The sequence below is a fragment of the Babylonia areolata genome, chromosome 3 (genome assembly GCF_041734735.1).
Source record: "Babylonia areolata isolate BAREFJ2019XMU chromosome 3, ASM4173473v1, whole genome shotgun sequence".
Classification (NCBI taxonomy): domain Eukaryota; kingdom Metazoa; phylum Mollusca; class Gastropoda; order Neogastropoda; family Buccinidae; genus Babylonia; species Babylonia areolata.
The window spans coordinates 38,261,690-38,279,487 of NC_134878.1; the positions used below are offsets into that span (position 1 = coordinate 38,261,690).

The following is a 17,798-nucleotide window of genomic DNA, read 5'->3' on the forward strand; positions in this document are numbered from 1 at the left end:
CTTGGGCTAACAACACCGTCTCAAAGCAACCTCCTAAAATTAGAAAGAGTTCAAAATGAAGCTATGAGGCTGATCCTTGGAACAACAAAAGACATGCCCACAGAAATCATGCGATACCTGCTTGACCTTCCTTCAGTGCAGGCCAGAAACAAGTTAGAACAGGTCAAGACCTACTTCAAAGCATTAGAAAACCCTCAAAACCCACTGCATGAAGCAGTCAAAGAACCAAAAAGCAGCCACCTAGGATGAGGAAGATCATGGATGGGGCAAGCAGAAGACACAATCCAGCTAGTATGCCGACTACAAGACCTGAAAGAAACAAAAGAATGGGAGAAAAACCCCAAAAACCTCAACCATCTATTCAACACAGCCATTTCACCCACTCTAGGAAGACATTGTCGGGAATTGCCAGAGGGCAAAACTGATGCGGAAGTGAAGCTACTCATAGAAGAAAACAGTAAAGAAGAGGACATCATCATATACACAGATGACTCAGTCACCAAAGACCAATCCGGTTGGGGATTCACTGCGAAACAAAATGGAAAAACAGTTAGGGAAGAGAATGCTGCCTACAAAGTCACAACCTCCAACGATGGAAGGTGAAACTGTGACACATGCCCTCCAGAGGCTATCGTCCATCCATACGCCCGGAAACCAACATGCCATGATTCTAACAGACTCAATCAGTCAATGAACCTCATACAGAAAATTGAAAATGGAATGGGAAGCCCAGAGTGGCATAAGGCAATGCGCAACTTTCAGATTAAAAAACTCACATGGTCATAATGCCCAGGACATGCAGGTGTTAAGGGAAATGAGCGAGCTGACAGACTTGCTGGTAACGCAACACCAACGAGCGGCCTACATCTAGGAAAATCGGAAATCCTCAGAAAAGTCAAAGAATATCAAAAAGAACAGGTACAAGGCCATCACACCATCGATCGCCTCAAAGAAATAAAAGCAGAGAGAGGGAGTGACCGTAAGTCTAACATGAAAGGTAGAGAACGATGCTTTGCAAATCAAACAAATATTGGCATCATTTCCAAACCAACATTGCTCAAATTTCTTCAAAACGGAACAGAGTCTCTGTGGGCTTTTCCAAATACAATAGACTGAGCAACACACTAGACGCCACGTTCTTGGCATCAGAGATCTTTTCCCATCCCTCTTGCGACCAATCAGTGGCAGCCTCTGTGCGTGTGTGTATGTGTGTGTTTGTGTGCATATGTGGGTCTGTATTTTTGAAAGCGTTTGTGCATGCACGAGAGTGTAAGTGTACACAAGTGTCAGTAGAGTTCTGTGCCATGCGTGTGCGTGTGTGTGTGTGTGTGTGTGTGTGAGGGGGAGGTGGGGGTGCGGGGGGGAGGTGGGGTAGAGGATGAGGTATGTGAGTGTATGCATGCCTACACTGTGGGAGCAACAGGATATTGGAACGTATATACATATATATCTTTGGATATATATGTGTGTGGAGATATGGGCATATGTGTGTGTGCTTGTACAAGTAAGTGTTCATCTGTGTGTGTGTGTGTGTGTGTGTGTGTGTGTGTGTGTGTGCCATGGAAGCTGTGATACGTAGACTAGAAATGAGTGTGTGGAGGAGGGGGGTAGAGGAGGTGCAGGGTAATGTGTGTGGTGTGTGTGTGTGTGTTGGAGCTCATGTACGTTTATATGTATTTGACTGTGCTTTCATATCTGTGAAACTGCATGTTCGGTGCATATCTGTTATGCATGTGTGGGTGTATATGTGAATGTGTGTCTTCATGTTTTACATCTATTTAATTATTTATTTATTTGTGTAAGCTTATCTATTATTTATTCACCTTTTTTTCTTTCTTTTTTTTCCTCAAGGCCTAAGTGCGTTGGGTTACACTGCTGGTCAGGCATCTGCTTGGCAGATGTGGTGTAGCGTATATGGATTTGTCCGAACGCAGTGACGCCTCCTTGAGCTACTGAAACTGAAACTGAAACCAAGCAGAGTGAGCTATTCTGGGTCACTCCACAATCGAATGGTATGATTGGCCAGCCTGCCATGTGTGGCCCGTCTCGCACACACGCTGACAAAGTCACTGAACGGTCGTCTGCTCGCGTGCCAGCCTGTTAGCAAAGCAGGCTCTTCTCAAAATGTTGTGAAGCGAACAAGGCAGCGACGGCAACGTTTTAGGGTTGCCGAAGTACTTGAAATGCTACAAACTGAAGGGTCGGACACTGAAGAGGTGGATGATGACGAAGAAGAATGTGAATTTAATGCAGAAAGCGAGCATGGGTATGGTGATTCGGGGTGAAAAATTGGCAGTATTTTCTACATATGGCAAAACTGTAAAAATAAGATGAGAAATTTTTTTTTTTTTTTAATGTAATAGCTGAACACGTAATAAACCAGTTCTGAAAGTTTCATTTTCTTACTCTGTATTTTGTATTTTTTGTAATTTTTTTCCAAACCCTTACAAATGGGCCGTCTGTGGGGGAAAAGCAAGGGAGAAAACTTGTCATCCCGAGTGAGTTACGACAGGTGCCCCTAACAACCTCTCTGAAAAGGAAAGCCGCTTCAAAGGAAGGACCACCTAGCTGTCTGATAGTAGTACAGATGGCTGACCTGTAACCTCCACACAAAGCTAGCCAACAGGTTGAGACCCCAGGAGCAGTGAGCCTGAAAGTTGGCCAGCTGCATGCTCAGAGGGTTTGTAGAGGAACGACCTGAGCTGTACACCACTGCAACCATTTCTTCCAGCAAAAATCATTTGGAGACTTATGCTGCATTATACATTCGATTGTTATGGAAATACCTAATGATGGATAGCATTACAATCGCTACTTTAAACTGTCAACGGCTTGGAGACATGAGAAAATGAAGGGATGTTTTTCACTATCTTCAACAGAAGAAATACTCAATTTATTGCCTCCAGGATACACACTTTAATAGTAAACTAGAAAAGTATGTAACACCTGAATGGGGATTAAAATGCTTCTTTGCATCATACCAATCAAACTCGAGATGAGTTGCACTTTTGTTCTCTAATAATTTTTAATTCAAAATTAAAAACATAAATAGAGATAAGAATGGTAACTTTCTAATTATAACCTTTTCTTCGATGGAAAAGGAATTTCTTCTGGTCAATGTTTATGGTCCCAATAAAGATGACCCAATGTTTTATCAAACTTTTTTTAATTGATACAATTAAGAACTATAAGAATCACAACATTACTGCAGTAGGTGACTGGAATGTTGCCATGGATCCATACGTTGACTGTGATAATTACTTACATGTTAACAATCCAAAAGCCAGAGAAAAAATTGAGAAAAGGAGCATAGAACTTGACTTAAGTGATGTTTGGAGAGAAAATAATCCAGAGCATAGATGTTACACATGGAGAAAACCTACACCGTTAAAACAAAGTAGACTCGATTACTTCCTGTTGTCAGACTATCTCTTCTGGCATTTTGAAAATACAGACATCCTTCCAGGATATCATACAGACCATTCAATGGTCACACTGACTCTAAAATTTGGAGAAGACAAAAAAGCTATAAAAAAATTTTGGAAATTTAATTGTTCATTACTTCAGGACAAACAAATAGCAGAAGAAATAAATGAAGAAATTTCAAATGTCATTGTATAATATGCTGCAAACTGTTATATCAGAGCAACAATTGAAGAAATATCAAGATCAGAGATAGAACTAAATATTTCAGACAAAATCTTTTTGGACTTCATGACTTATGAAGATAAGAGCAAAAACGATCTCCTTTGCTACAATAAAGAAAAAGACAAAAAGACAGCAAGAAACTAAATTGATACAAAATATAGAAACTTTGGAGAACATGTAAAAAGTGAAAATGAAGTAAGAAAGCTGAAAGAATTAAATCTAGAATTGGAAACAATACGAGATAAGAGAATGGAAGGAGTACTCTCGAGATCCAAAGCAAGATGAATAGCAGAAGTTGAAAAAATTACAAAATACTTTTGCAATCTAGAACAACGGAATTATGTCAGTAAGAAAATGATAAAACTCAGAACAAAAAATGGTAATATTGTTGAAGACCAGAAAGAGATCATTGAAGAAGTTAAAGGTTTTTTATGAAAATTTGTACAAAGAGAGAAACACGGAAGAATGTGAAATTGAGAAGCTTATTAAACATATCACTAAGTTATCGTCAGAAGAACAAAATTTATTAGAAGGAGAAATTACATTAGATGAAGCAAGCCTAGCTTTGAAAAATATGAAAAACAGAAAAAGTCCAGGGACAGATGGTTTCACTTCAGACTTCTTCAAATTCTTTTGGAAACAGATTGGACCCTTTGTTGTGTGATCATTAAATGAAGCATATAGAGATGGTGAATTTTCTATCGCACAAAGAGAAGGCCTCATTACATGTATTCCAAAAGGTGATACACCAAAAGAGTATATAAAAAATTGGTGCCCCATATCCCTTCTAAATGTAGTATATAAAATTGGGTCATCACGCGTTTCAAATAGAATTAAGAAAGTTTTACCAACACTCATAAGCGAAGATCAAACTGGATTCATAACTAATAGATACATAGGTGACAATATTAGACTAATTTATGAACTGATTAACTACTTAAACACCAGGAATCTTCCTGGCCTACTGCTGAGTATTGATTTTGAGAAAGCATTTGATTCCCTAAGTTGGAAATTTATGTTTAAAGTACTAAGAGCTTATGGTTTTGGAAACAGCATTTGTCGGTGGATTCACATATTCTAAAAAAACATAAAATCAACAGTAATTGTAAATGGCAATATTACTCCATGGTTCCAAGTAGAAAGGGGCTGTAGACAGGGAGATCCAGTCTCACCATATCTATTTGATAGAGATTTTGGCAATAATGATTAAAGAGGAAGAAACAATAAAAGGTATTTATACTGATTATGTTGAACACAAAATTTCTCAATTTGCTGATGACACGCAATTATTCAATATTGGAGACAGAAACTCTTTTGAACAAACTATACATATCATTAACCGGTTTGGTAAAGTATCAGGTCTGTACATGAACAGTAGTAAAAACACAAGCAATTTGGTAAGGGAGTAGGAAAAAGTAACAAAAAAGATATTGTCCCAATCTGAAAATGATCTGGAATCCTCCCAGATTTAAAATACTGGGCATATAGTTTACTGAAGTCTGGCAGATTGTGAAACAATCAATTACAAAGACAAATTGTCAGAAGTAAAAAATTTTATTTAAGATTTGGTCGCAAAGAAGCATTCCACCAGTTGGTAGAGTGGCTATACTTAAGTCACTTGTTCTATCTAAACTAATACATCTTTGGATTCTACTACCCAGTCCACCTGATGATTTTGTTAAAAAAAAACTTCAGAAAATGTGTTTTTCGTTTGTCTGGAATGGGAAGCAGGACACAGAGAACAGAAAGACTTCAATTAAAACCGAGAAACATGGGGGTTTAAATATACCAGACATTAGAAAATATATTCATGCTCTAAAGCTATCATGGACAAGAAAATTTGAAGCCACGCACCACAAATGGAAATACATTGCAGCAAAAGAGTGCCCAGTTCTTGAAAACTTAGCATATTGTGGACCAGCATATGAGTATAGATATAGGAGTACAAATATATTCTGGTCCCATATACTTCAAGCATACAAAATACTCTTTTATACTTTGAAACCTAGAAACTCAAAAGAAATACTTTCCCAACCTGTATTCTACAATGAAAACATAAAAAATTGGCAATAAAATTATCAGGAATAACAAACTGATGGGAGAAGGAAAATATGCCATTAAACACTTCCTTTAAAGTAATGGAGATTTTATGAAATACAATTATTTTTTTCTGACATTAATTATCAAACTAATTTTGTCACTTTTAATGGATGGATCTCTTCAATAAAGGAATATATCAAACATCTCTTCAATAAAGGAATATATCAAACAAACAGGAATAAAACCAACCAATAATGATAGTGGATTTACAGATATGCCAAATGCACTAACATTTGTTCAAATGCACAGAAGGGATCAAAACTGTTGTATGATGTATTAACAAAAAATGATGATAAACCAAAATGTTATGTAAAATGGGCAAATAAATTAAATATCGTTGTTCATTGGAACACTTTATCCATAGAATTAAAGATGTCAAAATAAAACGGCTGCAAATGAGAATCGTTCATAGAATTCTTGCAACAAATATTGTCTTAAATGCTATGGAAGTATCTGAAACAAATAACTGCATGCTGTGTAATGACGCAAGAGACTCCATAGAACATTGTTTGTGGCATTGTATGCATATACAGTCCTTTTGGACCGCTTTAGAAAAATTGTTTAATGAAAAACGTGAAAATGCCTTTAACATTAAGATCTGATGCAGTTTAGTACTGTTCGGCGTTGCACAGCATTTAAAAACAGATAATATATTTGATTTCATTATAATGTTTGCCAAAGTATATGTCTACAAATGCAAAATTGAAAAATGCACATCAGGTCTGCATGCCTTTCTAAAACAGCTTTATGCGAGGTATAAAATCGAACGGCATAATGCGTATGTAAAAAATGAAGTATCCAGATTTGATGTGCAATGGAACTTTTATAAGCCAATGTTTTCTTTTCCCCAGTAGTTAATACTTGTATTATTGTCAAATGTCCTCTTTATAAACACTTCTTCCCATGGGACCTTTGGTGTGATGATGTCTTTGTGTGTGTGTGTGTTTTGTTTTTTTGGTTTTGTTTTTGTTTTTGGGATTTCTTTTTTGTTTTTGTTTTTTTTGTTTGATAAATATCATTATCTGATGATTGATGTGACTGATTCAGGGGTAAACTGTTGTTGCTGACTCTAACAAAACTCATCCATTGACTTATGCCCTATCTACTTTATGCTATTTTACTTATTATTATTAATGTCTTTAGTTTATCACAATGGTATATGGTGTGAAATTGTTGTTGTTTCTGTTGTTGCATATTTGTCTACATGTAAAAGAATTTTTTTTTTAAATGTTGATTACAGAAAAAAAAGTTATTTAGAGACTCAGTCCCCGCCCTTCTTGCTTTGGAGGCTAAGAAAAGGAGGTCAGAGGAGGCAGCCCCTCGTAAGTGCCTCCAACACAGAGACTGACCAAGGGGCCGAAGACTTCAATGTTGGTGCAGACAGTACTGACCGCACAGCAGCTATGAGTGCAGGTGGAGCAGCTGTGGGTTGGAATGAGGGATCCCCGAATGAGGCTGCCTCAGCAGATGAGGTTTGGCTTCGAGTTCCAGAGGTGGAACATGTGTCAGGGACTGGAGGTCCAGTTACCAGGGCTGAGCTGGCCATTTCAGTGCAATGAGAATCAGCTGCAGGCATTCCAATCTGGCTTGGTATCACCTCAGACAGAATTGGAAAAGGAGGAAATGCGTAGGCAATCTGGTTGCTCCAGTCTAGACAGAGCATCCACTGCTCATGCTTCTGGGCATGCAACCGGTGAGATTAAGTGGGGAGTCTCTTGTTGAACTTTGTGACAAAGAGGTCCACCATCGGCTGAAACCACTGCTCCCACACAGGGTGTCTTTGTCCAGGGTCCATTCCGCGTGGATGACACTTTTGGACCCTGCTGAGTGCATATGCCAAGATGTTGGCTTTGCCTGCTATGTGTCTCACTGAGATTGCAATGCCCTTGCTGTGGCACGAACAGAGGAGAACCCCCGCCCCGCCCCCCCTTTTTTGTTCACATAACATGCAACGTTCGTGTTGTCCTTGAACAAGCAGATGGTCTTGCTTGTGGCCTCCCCCGCAAAGTGCAGGAGAGCCCTGCTAACTGCCTCCAGTTCCAGAAAATTTATTTGGCATAGGTGTACCCTCAAGGACCAAGTCCCTGCTGCATGGAGTAAGTCCATATGGGTTCCCCAGCCCAGGGAGGTGGCATCTATGAAAAGTGCCACCTGAAGTGTAGGTGGGGCTATAGGCACCCCCACCCCTGGCCCCCCTTGTGTCCGAAAAGGGGAGGCTAGCCATTCTGAGGTCACCTCGAGGAATCACTCGCACAGACATGAAAGATTTTGGTGTCAGCTTTCTGAGATACACCTGACCAAGATGTTTTTGCTACCTCCACTATTTCTCAAACATGTTCTTCTAGATCATATTTTTCCGAATTAGGCAACATATCACATAAAACACCAAACTAAGTAGGTGGCGGCAGTGAAAATTTAAATATTCATTACAATAACTGAAATGTGATTTTTGGCAAACAACAAGACAATATAAGAAAAACAAACAAAAAAGTAAGTGAATATCTTGATTGGTTCTGAAGATATTCCATTTTAAAGATGTGACGATGCGCACATGCTGTTAGTACTTAATATTTTCATTTTCACAGTCATACTGTACTGTCCATGATGATACTGTTATGAAAACTCATATACTTCTAAAAACCATATGATAATAGCATATTGCACAAGAAAAAATAACACTTCAGCAGCAAAGAAATTGGAAAATATGCCTGTCAAAGTAGGGGGAAATTGAAAATCAAGACATGTCAATCTGCACAGAATAGCAACTTTGAAGGTCTACAGCACTGAAAAGAATAGACAGCTGCATTTCATAATAAAATATCTTGCAAAATACATCACAAAAAGTGCACTGAATTTTTTTCAGGCAGGATAATTTACTGAATTTTAAGTATCAGAGTCTCAAACTTTGAAAAATCTTCAATTTGACCAGCGGAAAAAAGACTGTTTATTGGGGTAGCATGCTGCAAAGATGAATATTTCAGTAACTGTCGCAAGTAGGACCAGGAAATTTTGTGTGTGTATTAAGTGAAATGTCACTTTCAAAATAAATTTTATCAATCTTAAAACTTTCATCTAAAGTTGGCAGAAAAGGAATGATACCCGATTTCCTCATAAATAAGGGTGCACGTTGTGGATGAGACTTCTTCAAAATTTTTGTTTTTGAAAAAATATTGAAGTTACAGCCACAATAAGTTACCAGTGGTCTTGGCTGATCAGCTTCTGCAAAATAACTGCAAATTTTTAAACAAATGCAACTTGAGAGCATTGTACAGAATGGGTAGGTTGATGGGGCATTCCACAACAAAGGTTCCCAAGAGGGAGCAAATATTAAGTTGCTAGCAAAAATGACAGATATATGAATCTGTTTTCTTTCAGCTCTCTAGCTTTTTCTTCCATCCATGAACCCAGTCATGCATTTCATTGTAGAAGAACCACAATAAATAAGAAATAAAAGGTGGATGATGCATCTTTATTTCTTCACAAAATGGCATTTGATTCACAAGAGAGAAAATACACACCAAAAAATATCTTTTTTGGCACTCACAGGTTTCCTGGCATCAGCAATAACATACTGCTCGTTACCTGAGCTGTTCATACTGGCCTTTTTGGATCAATGAATAGGTCTTGCATGCCCTGCCATGAGCAGCCCTTTCTGCAACATGTCAGATACACAGATCAGCTCATAAGAAAGAACAAAATTTATATTAAATTTAAAACATACAACCAAAAACAGAGCTCTCAGTTTAATATATGTTTAGGATTTTGTCAATTTCTGTGTGTTTTGAGTGGGAGGAAAACACTGTGATAACAGAATTATAAAATGGCATACTGACAGGTAAGTATGCATTCAACAGCAACACAAAATTCACTGCACTGAACTATTTGGCTGCATTTTCCTTTCACACAATAACTCAAATTGCAGCAATAACTTATGCTTTGGCAACTGAGGCTGAAGTTTTGGGGGTCTGTCCTTTCCAGTTGCTGACAAGAGCTTTGCCATCTACATGTACTGTTCAACTTATGTGTCTTTGTTGCATGCGATTATTTACTCAAATATTTCCACTTCAGGGTACTACATTTCATGATTGAGATGAATGTATTACTAAATGTCTTAGGTATATATGATTACTAAATATTGAATATTTTATTGTTAATATGCACATCATACTTAGTAACTTATTCTTTGATATATATATTTTGTGTACTCACCTTTATTTGTGTGTGTATATGAGAATGCATGTTATATATATATATATATATATATATATATATATCAAAGTGATTATTTCATTCACAATATGTGCATGGTATTTTGCATTTTATCATTTCATGAATTATCTCTTTGTTTCCTGTTTCATGCAGTCGAGATGCATAGCATATCATGGGTTACATGAACACACACACACACACACACACACACGTTATACTCTTAATTGCTGGATCCCAGATAGTGTTATATAGTTTGACTTAACCTGATGTGCAGCTTAGGCTATGGGTATTATTGTACTGATTTTCTTTTTACTAATTTTAGTTTGTTAAAAACTGGTGTTAATTTTTTTTAAGAAACAGGATGTTGACTGCACTGTTCAAATTAATCATATATCTCTTCACATTACACTTTTTTCATACTCAGACATACATACACATACTCACAAGCATACATGTGCAAATGCAAACTTGCTCTCTCTCTCTCTCTCTCTCTCACACACACACACCTACTCCACTGACAGGAAAGAAATGGGGGAGGGGATGACTGGTGGGAGGAGGTGGTGGGTCAGCAGTCAGGGATTCTAAGCTGGAGCAAGTGGTCAGTGATTTGGCTCAGTGCCAAGTTTGCCACAACCATTGACAACCCCCTCCCCTCTACTTACCATTGGTGGATGATACTCAGAGACAAGTGAGGGGAATGATTATTCAACTTTCAGCAAATTATTAAAGTGAAGTTTGCAGAGGAGGGGGGGTGGGGTTAGTATGAATTGGTGTTCTTGTTCTTTTTGGAATGTGAGAGCATAGTAACTATCTGTCTGTATATATTAATATAAAGTTTCACAGCTATCGAAGCAGAAAGCAACTAGAATATCAGACTATCAGACTTTTGTGTGATGTTGAATGAAATGCTCATCTTATGGAAAAAGAAACCACATTACAATTTTTTTACTCACTCATTTAACACTCACCAAGTCTGTAGCAGACGACGCTAATGCTGTCCTGAGCACTTCCGGTTTTAGACCCAGGTAATATTTTGCTTACTAAAGCAAAAATCTATCAAATATTAGTAATTGGAATTCATGGGCTCTGTTTTAACATGTCCATTTTTCATTCTGTATCAGTAGTTTTTGTGTGTTTTACTCAGAAAAAAATAAATCGTGTTCCGATTGAAACACGGTATCACGTTACGAAAACACTGATGAAATAGATCCAAGCTGCTCAGTTACTGACATCGATCAAAATCCTAATTCAAAGAATTTCAGCTCAATATTGTGCATGAAAGTGCTAAAGACATTTGTTTTCAAAAATGTTATAAAACTTACCGATGAAACTTAAGATTTTCTGGAGAAACAATGCCATTTTTGTGTTAGATGAAGTGCCGCTCTCCTGTGTCGAATGTTGATTGGGCCGACGCAACTGATGAAGAGGGGTACCTGCTTTTGAATCGCTTGAGCAAATTGACCATGGATCAAAAATCTTAGTTTCGGATACCATTGAAATCAGTAGAAAATGCTCTTTACCGCTCATACAGTATCGCGTAGGGTCAGATTTCATTTTCGAACTGCGCGAGGCGTTGAAAGATAGCCGAAAAATTCCCGTAACTTTGCGCTCAGATCTAACTACCCTACTTCGCCCAAGGCTTGGAAAAAAACACACGAAAGTTCTCCTTGAACTTTCGCCTTTCACGGCTCCCAGTTTTTCGAACAGTAACCAATGAATGGAAAACAACGGATGCGATTTTTTCCACTATGTGGTTGAAACTAACTGTGTCGCGCTCAGAAAGACGCCGCCCGCCATTGAACAAGGATCGCTATTTCGCGTTATAGTACACTTCTTTTTCTTCCATCCGCGAACTCATTACGCATTGTATAAAGCAAACACAATAAAAAATTAAAAATATGGATGATAAATAATTATTTCAGTTGGATAGTTTTTCACAAAATGAAATCAAATTTGAGAAAATGCACTTCAAAATTAGTCAATTTTTTAGGCGTTCATAGGTTTCCCGGCATCGGCCATGGGGGCTGCTGCTACCTAAACTAAGGCAACAAAAAAGTTGTCAACAGTGCATGTGCTAGAATAAAAAATTACTAAAAACAGTTGTCCGTAACATATTTCAATGTCCAAGTAATATTTTTTAATCCTTAAAAAATAAAAACAGGGGACAACTACATTCTTACAACATGCCTAAAACATAAGTCAAAGAGACATCTGACAAACAAGAAAGGCAAGGCCTTCAAGACTCACTTGTAATACACACTAAAAAAAATTAAAAAAATAAAAAAAAAAACTTATAAAAATCGAAAATTAGTTTGTTGAAATGTGTTCTCTATTCATTATTACAATTACACACAGCTTCGCGACAAAAAAAAAAGAAGAAGAAGAAAAAATCTTCAAAGCATATTCAAACCACAGATGTTTGTACTAACGCGGGTTCGATGTTGATGTTCAAAAATTATTATTTGAGCATGTACTTTTAGCAGAATAAATCAACAGCGGCAATCGCAGTCATAACGCAGTTTAAATCATGTTATTTTGGTATATCTCGGACGTTTAAAAATTTCTTTCACATCCGAGATAAAGGAGGCGTTCCCATCACCTCAAAACCACTGCAATTTTTGTCCGTTTTTATAGATCTGCAGAGATCAGTGTTTGACAAGCTTCGTTTTTCCAACCTCGGAGAAATTACATCGGGCACCGTCCATTCAATTTATTTTTTCTGTTCACTCTGGTTTGTTTTTTTTCGTGGTGGAGCGGGGGGAGGGGGGGGTTGTTTTTGTTACAATACTATAAATGAAACCACTGCAGGATATTCAAGAATCCATGGGGCCAGTTCAGAGGTTCAAATAAATTTAATTTGTTTTTTGTTACAATGCTAAAAATGAAGCTACTGCAGGATATTCAAGAATCCATGAGGTCAGTTCAGAGATTCAAATAAATCTTATCTCTTTGTTTTTTTGGTTACAATGCTAAAAATGAAGCCACTGCAGAATATCTAAGAATCGATGAGGTCAGTTCAGGGATTCAAATGAATTCAATTTCTTTGTTTTTTGTTACAATGCTAAAAATGAAGCCACTGCAGGATACATGAGAGTAGATAAAATATTTTTAAAAACCTGTCAAACACATAAAATGTTACATGTATGTCTGAGTGTGTACGTATGCGTGCCTGAAATCTGACTGAATGACACAGGAAACATATGATGGATGCCCGGTGGCAGCCTTCAGTCGGCTCTACCCAGGTAGGCAGCCTGTCGTGCAAATGACCCCCGTTTGTAAAGCACTTAGAGCTTGGTCTCTGACCAAGGATAGGCGCTATATAAGTGTCCATATCAATCAATCAATCCAGTATCCACTTTAAAACAATTGAATCATATGCAGTAAACACGTCAATGATTATTTAAGAAATTCTTTTAATTTGGCGGTAAGGAGACGTTGCCATTGCGTCAGGGTTTGCAACATGTTTTGTCAAGATCTGCTCTGACCAGTGCTGTGCAGACAAGGCAGTGAAACAGTCGATTTAAAATTTCTTTTTCTGTTCATTCTGGTTAATTCAGTGTCCACTTTAGAATATTCATATGCAGTGAACACATCAATACTGCAGTAAGTGTCACTGTATGTGTTCTGTCCAGAATGTCTGTTTCTTTGCTTTTAATTGCGAACATGAAAAACGAGGTCATGTCTTCTCTACACAACCTACCTTCCAGCAAGTCAGTAAGAATCAGTTTTTAAAATTTTCGTGTTTCGGAACGAACCTTAACAAAATAAAACTGTTAATGATACGGAAATATGGCTTAATTCGGGAGACTTACAACCTATTGTTGGTACAACTGTGAAGATTTTTTTCATACTATGTTTAAGCCAAATTTGGTATTGGCAGACAAAAGTATTTCCAGAGAAAATGGCAATGTTAAAGTTTACCACGGACACACACACACACACACACAACCGAACACCAGGTTAAAACATACTCACTTTGTTTACACAAGTGAGTCAAAAAGCAGTACACAACACAAACAGTTATACAAATATGTCTGTACCTGCATGAGAAGTGCAGAAGTAAACTTGTCATCCTTGTCGATGTCAGAGTCACTGTCAGAGCTGGAACTGCTGCTTTCACTGCCTCCTGATCAAAGATACACGTGTATTGTGTATTTGCACAAATGCCCATGAACAAACTTTTAATCATCAGGAAGATAATTCATTCAAAAATAAATCAAACCATGCTGCTTATAGCCAAGAAGACCTCTAAGTTCCATTTCAAGACTGAAAACCTGTCAAAAATTAAATCTTGGCTATTAGATTCCCTCAGAAATCTGACCATTTAGTTCAGTATTCAGCTCTGCCTTTCTCATTCAGCTCTGCCAGAGAAAGCCAGAGTGCAAATTTCGACAGTAACCACCTTCTGACTTCCACATGCTCATCCTTTCCCTTAAACTCTTTGGAGATGCGGCGCTTCGGCGCCGGCACTCTGCCTGCTCAAAATGATGTGCCGTAGTGTAGGATTCGGCGGATCACAGAATTTTTTTTCATACACTCAGCAGTGTTCAATTAAAGGGAAACTAATCAGGCTGTCTTGAGGGATCAGTCTAGGAAAAACTGAGTTATTTCCTCTTGACCGTTAACTGCGTGAAAGGCTTTTTTTTTTTAGACTTTTCTGGACTGGGTGAGAAGTCCATCTTGACATAATCAAGCAGTGTTGTGATCTTCTATTTTATTTTTTTAACAGTTTGTTGTGCAACATTTGACTTCAAACTGATTCATGAGAATCAGGGAACCTTACTGTGTGAGAAAATCATCTTATGCTGCCTTGTAGATTAGCTGATGGATATGATATGCCTGGTGGGTACAGTATACCTATTTTTCTTTTTTTTCTTTTTTTTTCCGTATTTAGTGACATAGTTTAAAATATTTTTAAAAAATATTTAGCAGCATTTAATGAGAAAACTGTTTTAAACTGTTAAAAGAAGAGATGGTAAACATTCTAGTGATATATAATTTGTATGTCTTTGTGTGAAAGTGTGTTGAATTTTTCAAATATGTCCATATTTGCCCATCACAGTAAAACTACATGCATTATTTAACTACGTCTCCATAGAGTTAATCTGACATGAGTTCGGTGTGTCTTTTGCCTGATGCACTCCCATGATTACTTTAGTTTTCTATCATCACATTTTCATAGTTGCTGTTGTCAATGTGTGGAAAATCAAACAAAATTCTAGCCACCTCTTCTATACCGTATGTCCTGGCAGCCATATTAACAGTAAACACGCCCCCCACACACCATCCTACACAAACACCCACAAACACCATCACACAACAGTACAATACAAAAGCTCACTGTAAACAATGTTTCGACTTTCACCTGGAGGGTTTCAAAGGTAATATTGCGATTTTTCTGTACCAACTTCTAACACAACCCCGCCCCTTTCCTGTTGATGCACCTTGTAGCAAGTAATCATTACCAGCATAACCAGAATCACTTCAGTTGAATAACAACATTACTTTCATTTGCAACAACATTTTCGAACTTGCTATTGTTGATCCTGAGGAGAATCAAACAAAATTCTAGCCACCTCTTTGGTACTGTACATCCTGGCAGCCATGCTGAAGTCCAGGCATGAGATTGGGAAATTGTGACCGAGTGTGAAAAGTGGGGGCCTGGGGGTCGCAGAAGGCCCCCACCTGAAGCTGAAGGTTTTTCTCAATTTCAAACCATAAAATCTGCACTTGTGGGTGACCAATGCTGCTGAGGAATTCCAACCCACAGAAGAAAAAAAAATCTGTCCAATTCTTCCTAAACTGAAGTGTTTTTGCTTTCAAACCTGTAAAAGTCGGCCTTGGGGACATTATTTTCTAAATCTTTTGTGTGTTGTTGTTGTTGTTTTCAAGGAAAATGTTCTTAGCACAAAAGTTTGCACTGTACCAGTATAACTGACCATCTGGTTTCTTCAGCTGTAGTCTCTGTTCCACTGACAGGCATGTGTGCTGGTTGAGGAAAAAAAAAATTGCAGATCGCTGTGAGTTCCCCAGCCTGGACTGTGTTTGTGTGTGTATTCAACTAAACTCTGTGTGTGAGGGAGAAAAAAAGAGAGAGAGAGCAACAGCAAGTGAGCGTGAGTGTGCACACACGTGTGTGTATGTGTGGTTTCAATTCAACTGTGTGTAAACGAGCAAGAGAGAGAGGGAGGCAGACAGAGAGAAAGAGAGGGGAGATGGTGGGAGGAAAGAATGCAAGTTGTATTTGTGCATGTGTATGCATTGCTTTCAAATTCAACAGATCTGTCTTTCTCTGCGTGCGCGCGCATTTCTCTGTGTGTGTGTGTGTATGTGTGTGTGTGTTTTCAATACAACTCTGTGTATATTCAAGAAAGAGACAGAGAGAGGGAGAGACAGAAAGAGGTAGAGAGGGACAAAGAAACAGAGAGAGAGGGGGGAAGGTGGGAGGAAAAAGTTTATAAGTGTGCATATATGTCCATTACTTTAAATACAAATCTGTGTGTGTGTGTGTGTGTGTGTGCGCGAGAAAGAGAGAGTGTGTGTGTGTACGTGCATGTGCATATTATTAAGCTCTGTGTGACTGCTCATATGTGTGCAGATATGCAAGTGTGGAGAGAGAGATTAAAAAAAAGCAAAAAAACCCCAGAGTATGTGTATATGTGAGTGCATTCAAGTGAATTTTTTTCAAAGAGAGTGTGTGTGTGTGTTTGTGTGTGTGTATGTGTGTGTGTGTGTGTTTGTGTGTGTGTGAGCGCGCTCGAGCGAGCACATATTCAATTCAGCTCTGTGTCTGTGCATGCGTGTGTAACCAGTCTGGTAATCTGGCACCTATAGGTCTCAAATCTAAATAAACTGACTCTTGTCATGAACTGTATGTACTGCAGCACTGGCTGTGTCAGAAAAAGCACTGACATCAATTGCTACAAAGTTTCTGTTTCAATGGCAACAATGTTACTTGTGCATAAAGTAGCAAACATTTGCAGCTTTTGCTGAATGAACAGAGGGTCAAGCAGATGTACCCAGGGCCCTTGTGGCTTGACAGGGATGGAGATTACAGGCAACAGTTTAGGTGAATCTGTGCGTTTAGGTGAATCTGTGCGTTTAGGTGAATCTGTGCGTGTGCGCAAGTTTTTTTGTGTGTATGTGTGTGTGTGCGCGCACGCAGACGCTCGCATGTCTGTGCACGCGTGTGTGATTGACTGCATGTGTGTGCACGGTATGTGCGTGCGTGCATGCTTTTCACAGTTATATTTGACAATACGAGCAATGTTGGGATCGCCTTTCGTTACCAGTATTTTGACAACTTCAACTGACCGTTTGGAAACTTTCTGACTTCGATTTTGGTGCTCTGACAAGTCACTGGATTGCCTGTCAAGGGGTCAACAAATGACGCTTTCAAAAGAGCATACCGTTTTCATTTCTGACAGACCATCGGTAAAGGATATAGAATGGCCCTTCCGCTTTTCTTTCTTTTTTTTTCTTACAGAAAACGGACGCTCTGTTTTTAATGTAAATCTGAAAACAGATTTCCATGCCTAGACTGAAGAGTTGCACCCATACAATCTGATACCAATCGCACTTGGCCTTGCCCGTGGCGTCAATTTTGTGAATGGTGTCGCCTACTCGTAAAGTTTTTTTTGTTGTTCTTCACTTCTGTTTTCACAGTCTCATCTTGCCAGGCCCAGTTCCACTTATTTTTCACTCCTTTATCAATCTCTGCTGCAAAAACCTTCTTATCCTTTGTGAGTTTTCTCATTTTGTCAATGACTGAAGACGACTGATGAAATCAGGTATCTTTGCAAGTCGTAAAGCCCGTAAGTGAAAGTTTTGTAATCTCGACC

General features: G+C 38.3%; 1 protein-coding gene across 5 annotated transcripts in view; it reads right to left on the minus strand.

Annotated features, from left to right (window-relative positions):
• The window catches only part of LOC143279974 (general transcription factor IIF subunit 1-like), a 153,967-nt gene that overhangs the window by 27,953 nt on the left and 108,216 nt on the right, over nucleotides 1-17,798 (minus strand). For all 5 annotated transcript variants that reach the window (XM_076584369.1, XM_076584368.1, XM_076584367.1 and 2 more), the window contains one exon: nucleotides 13,998-14,083. In XM_076584369.1, coding sequence (XP_076440484.1) covers nucleotides 13,998-14,083 — 86 coding nt within the window. The remainder of the gene's footprint in view (nucleotides 1-13,997; nucleotides 14,084-17,798) is intronic.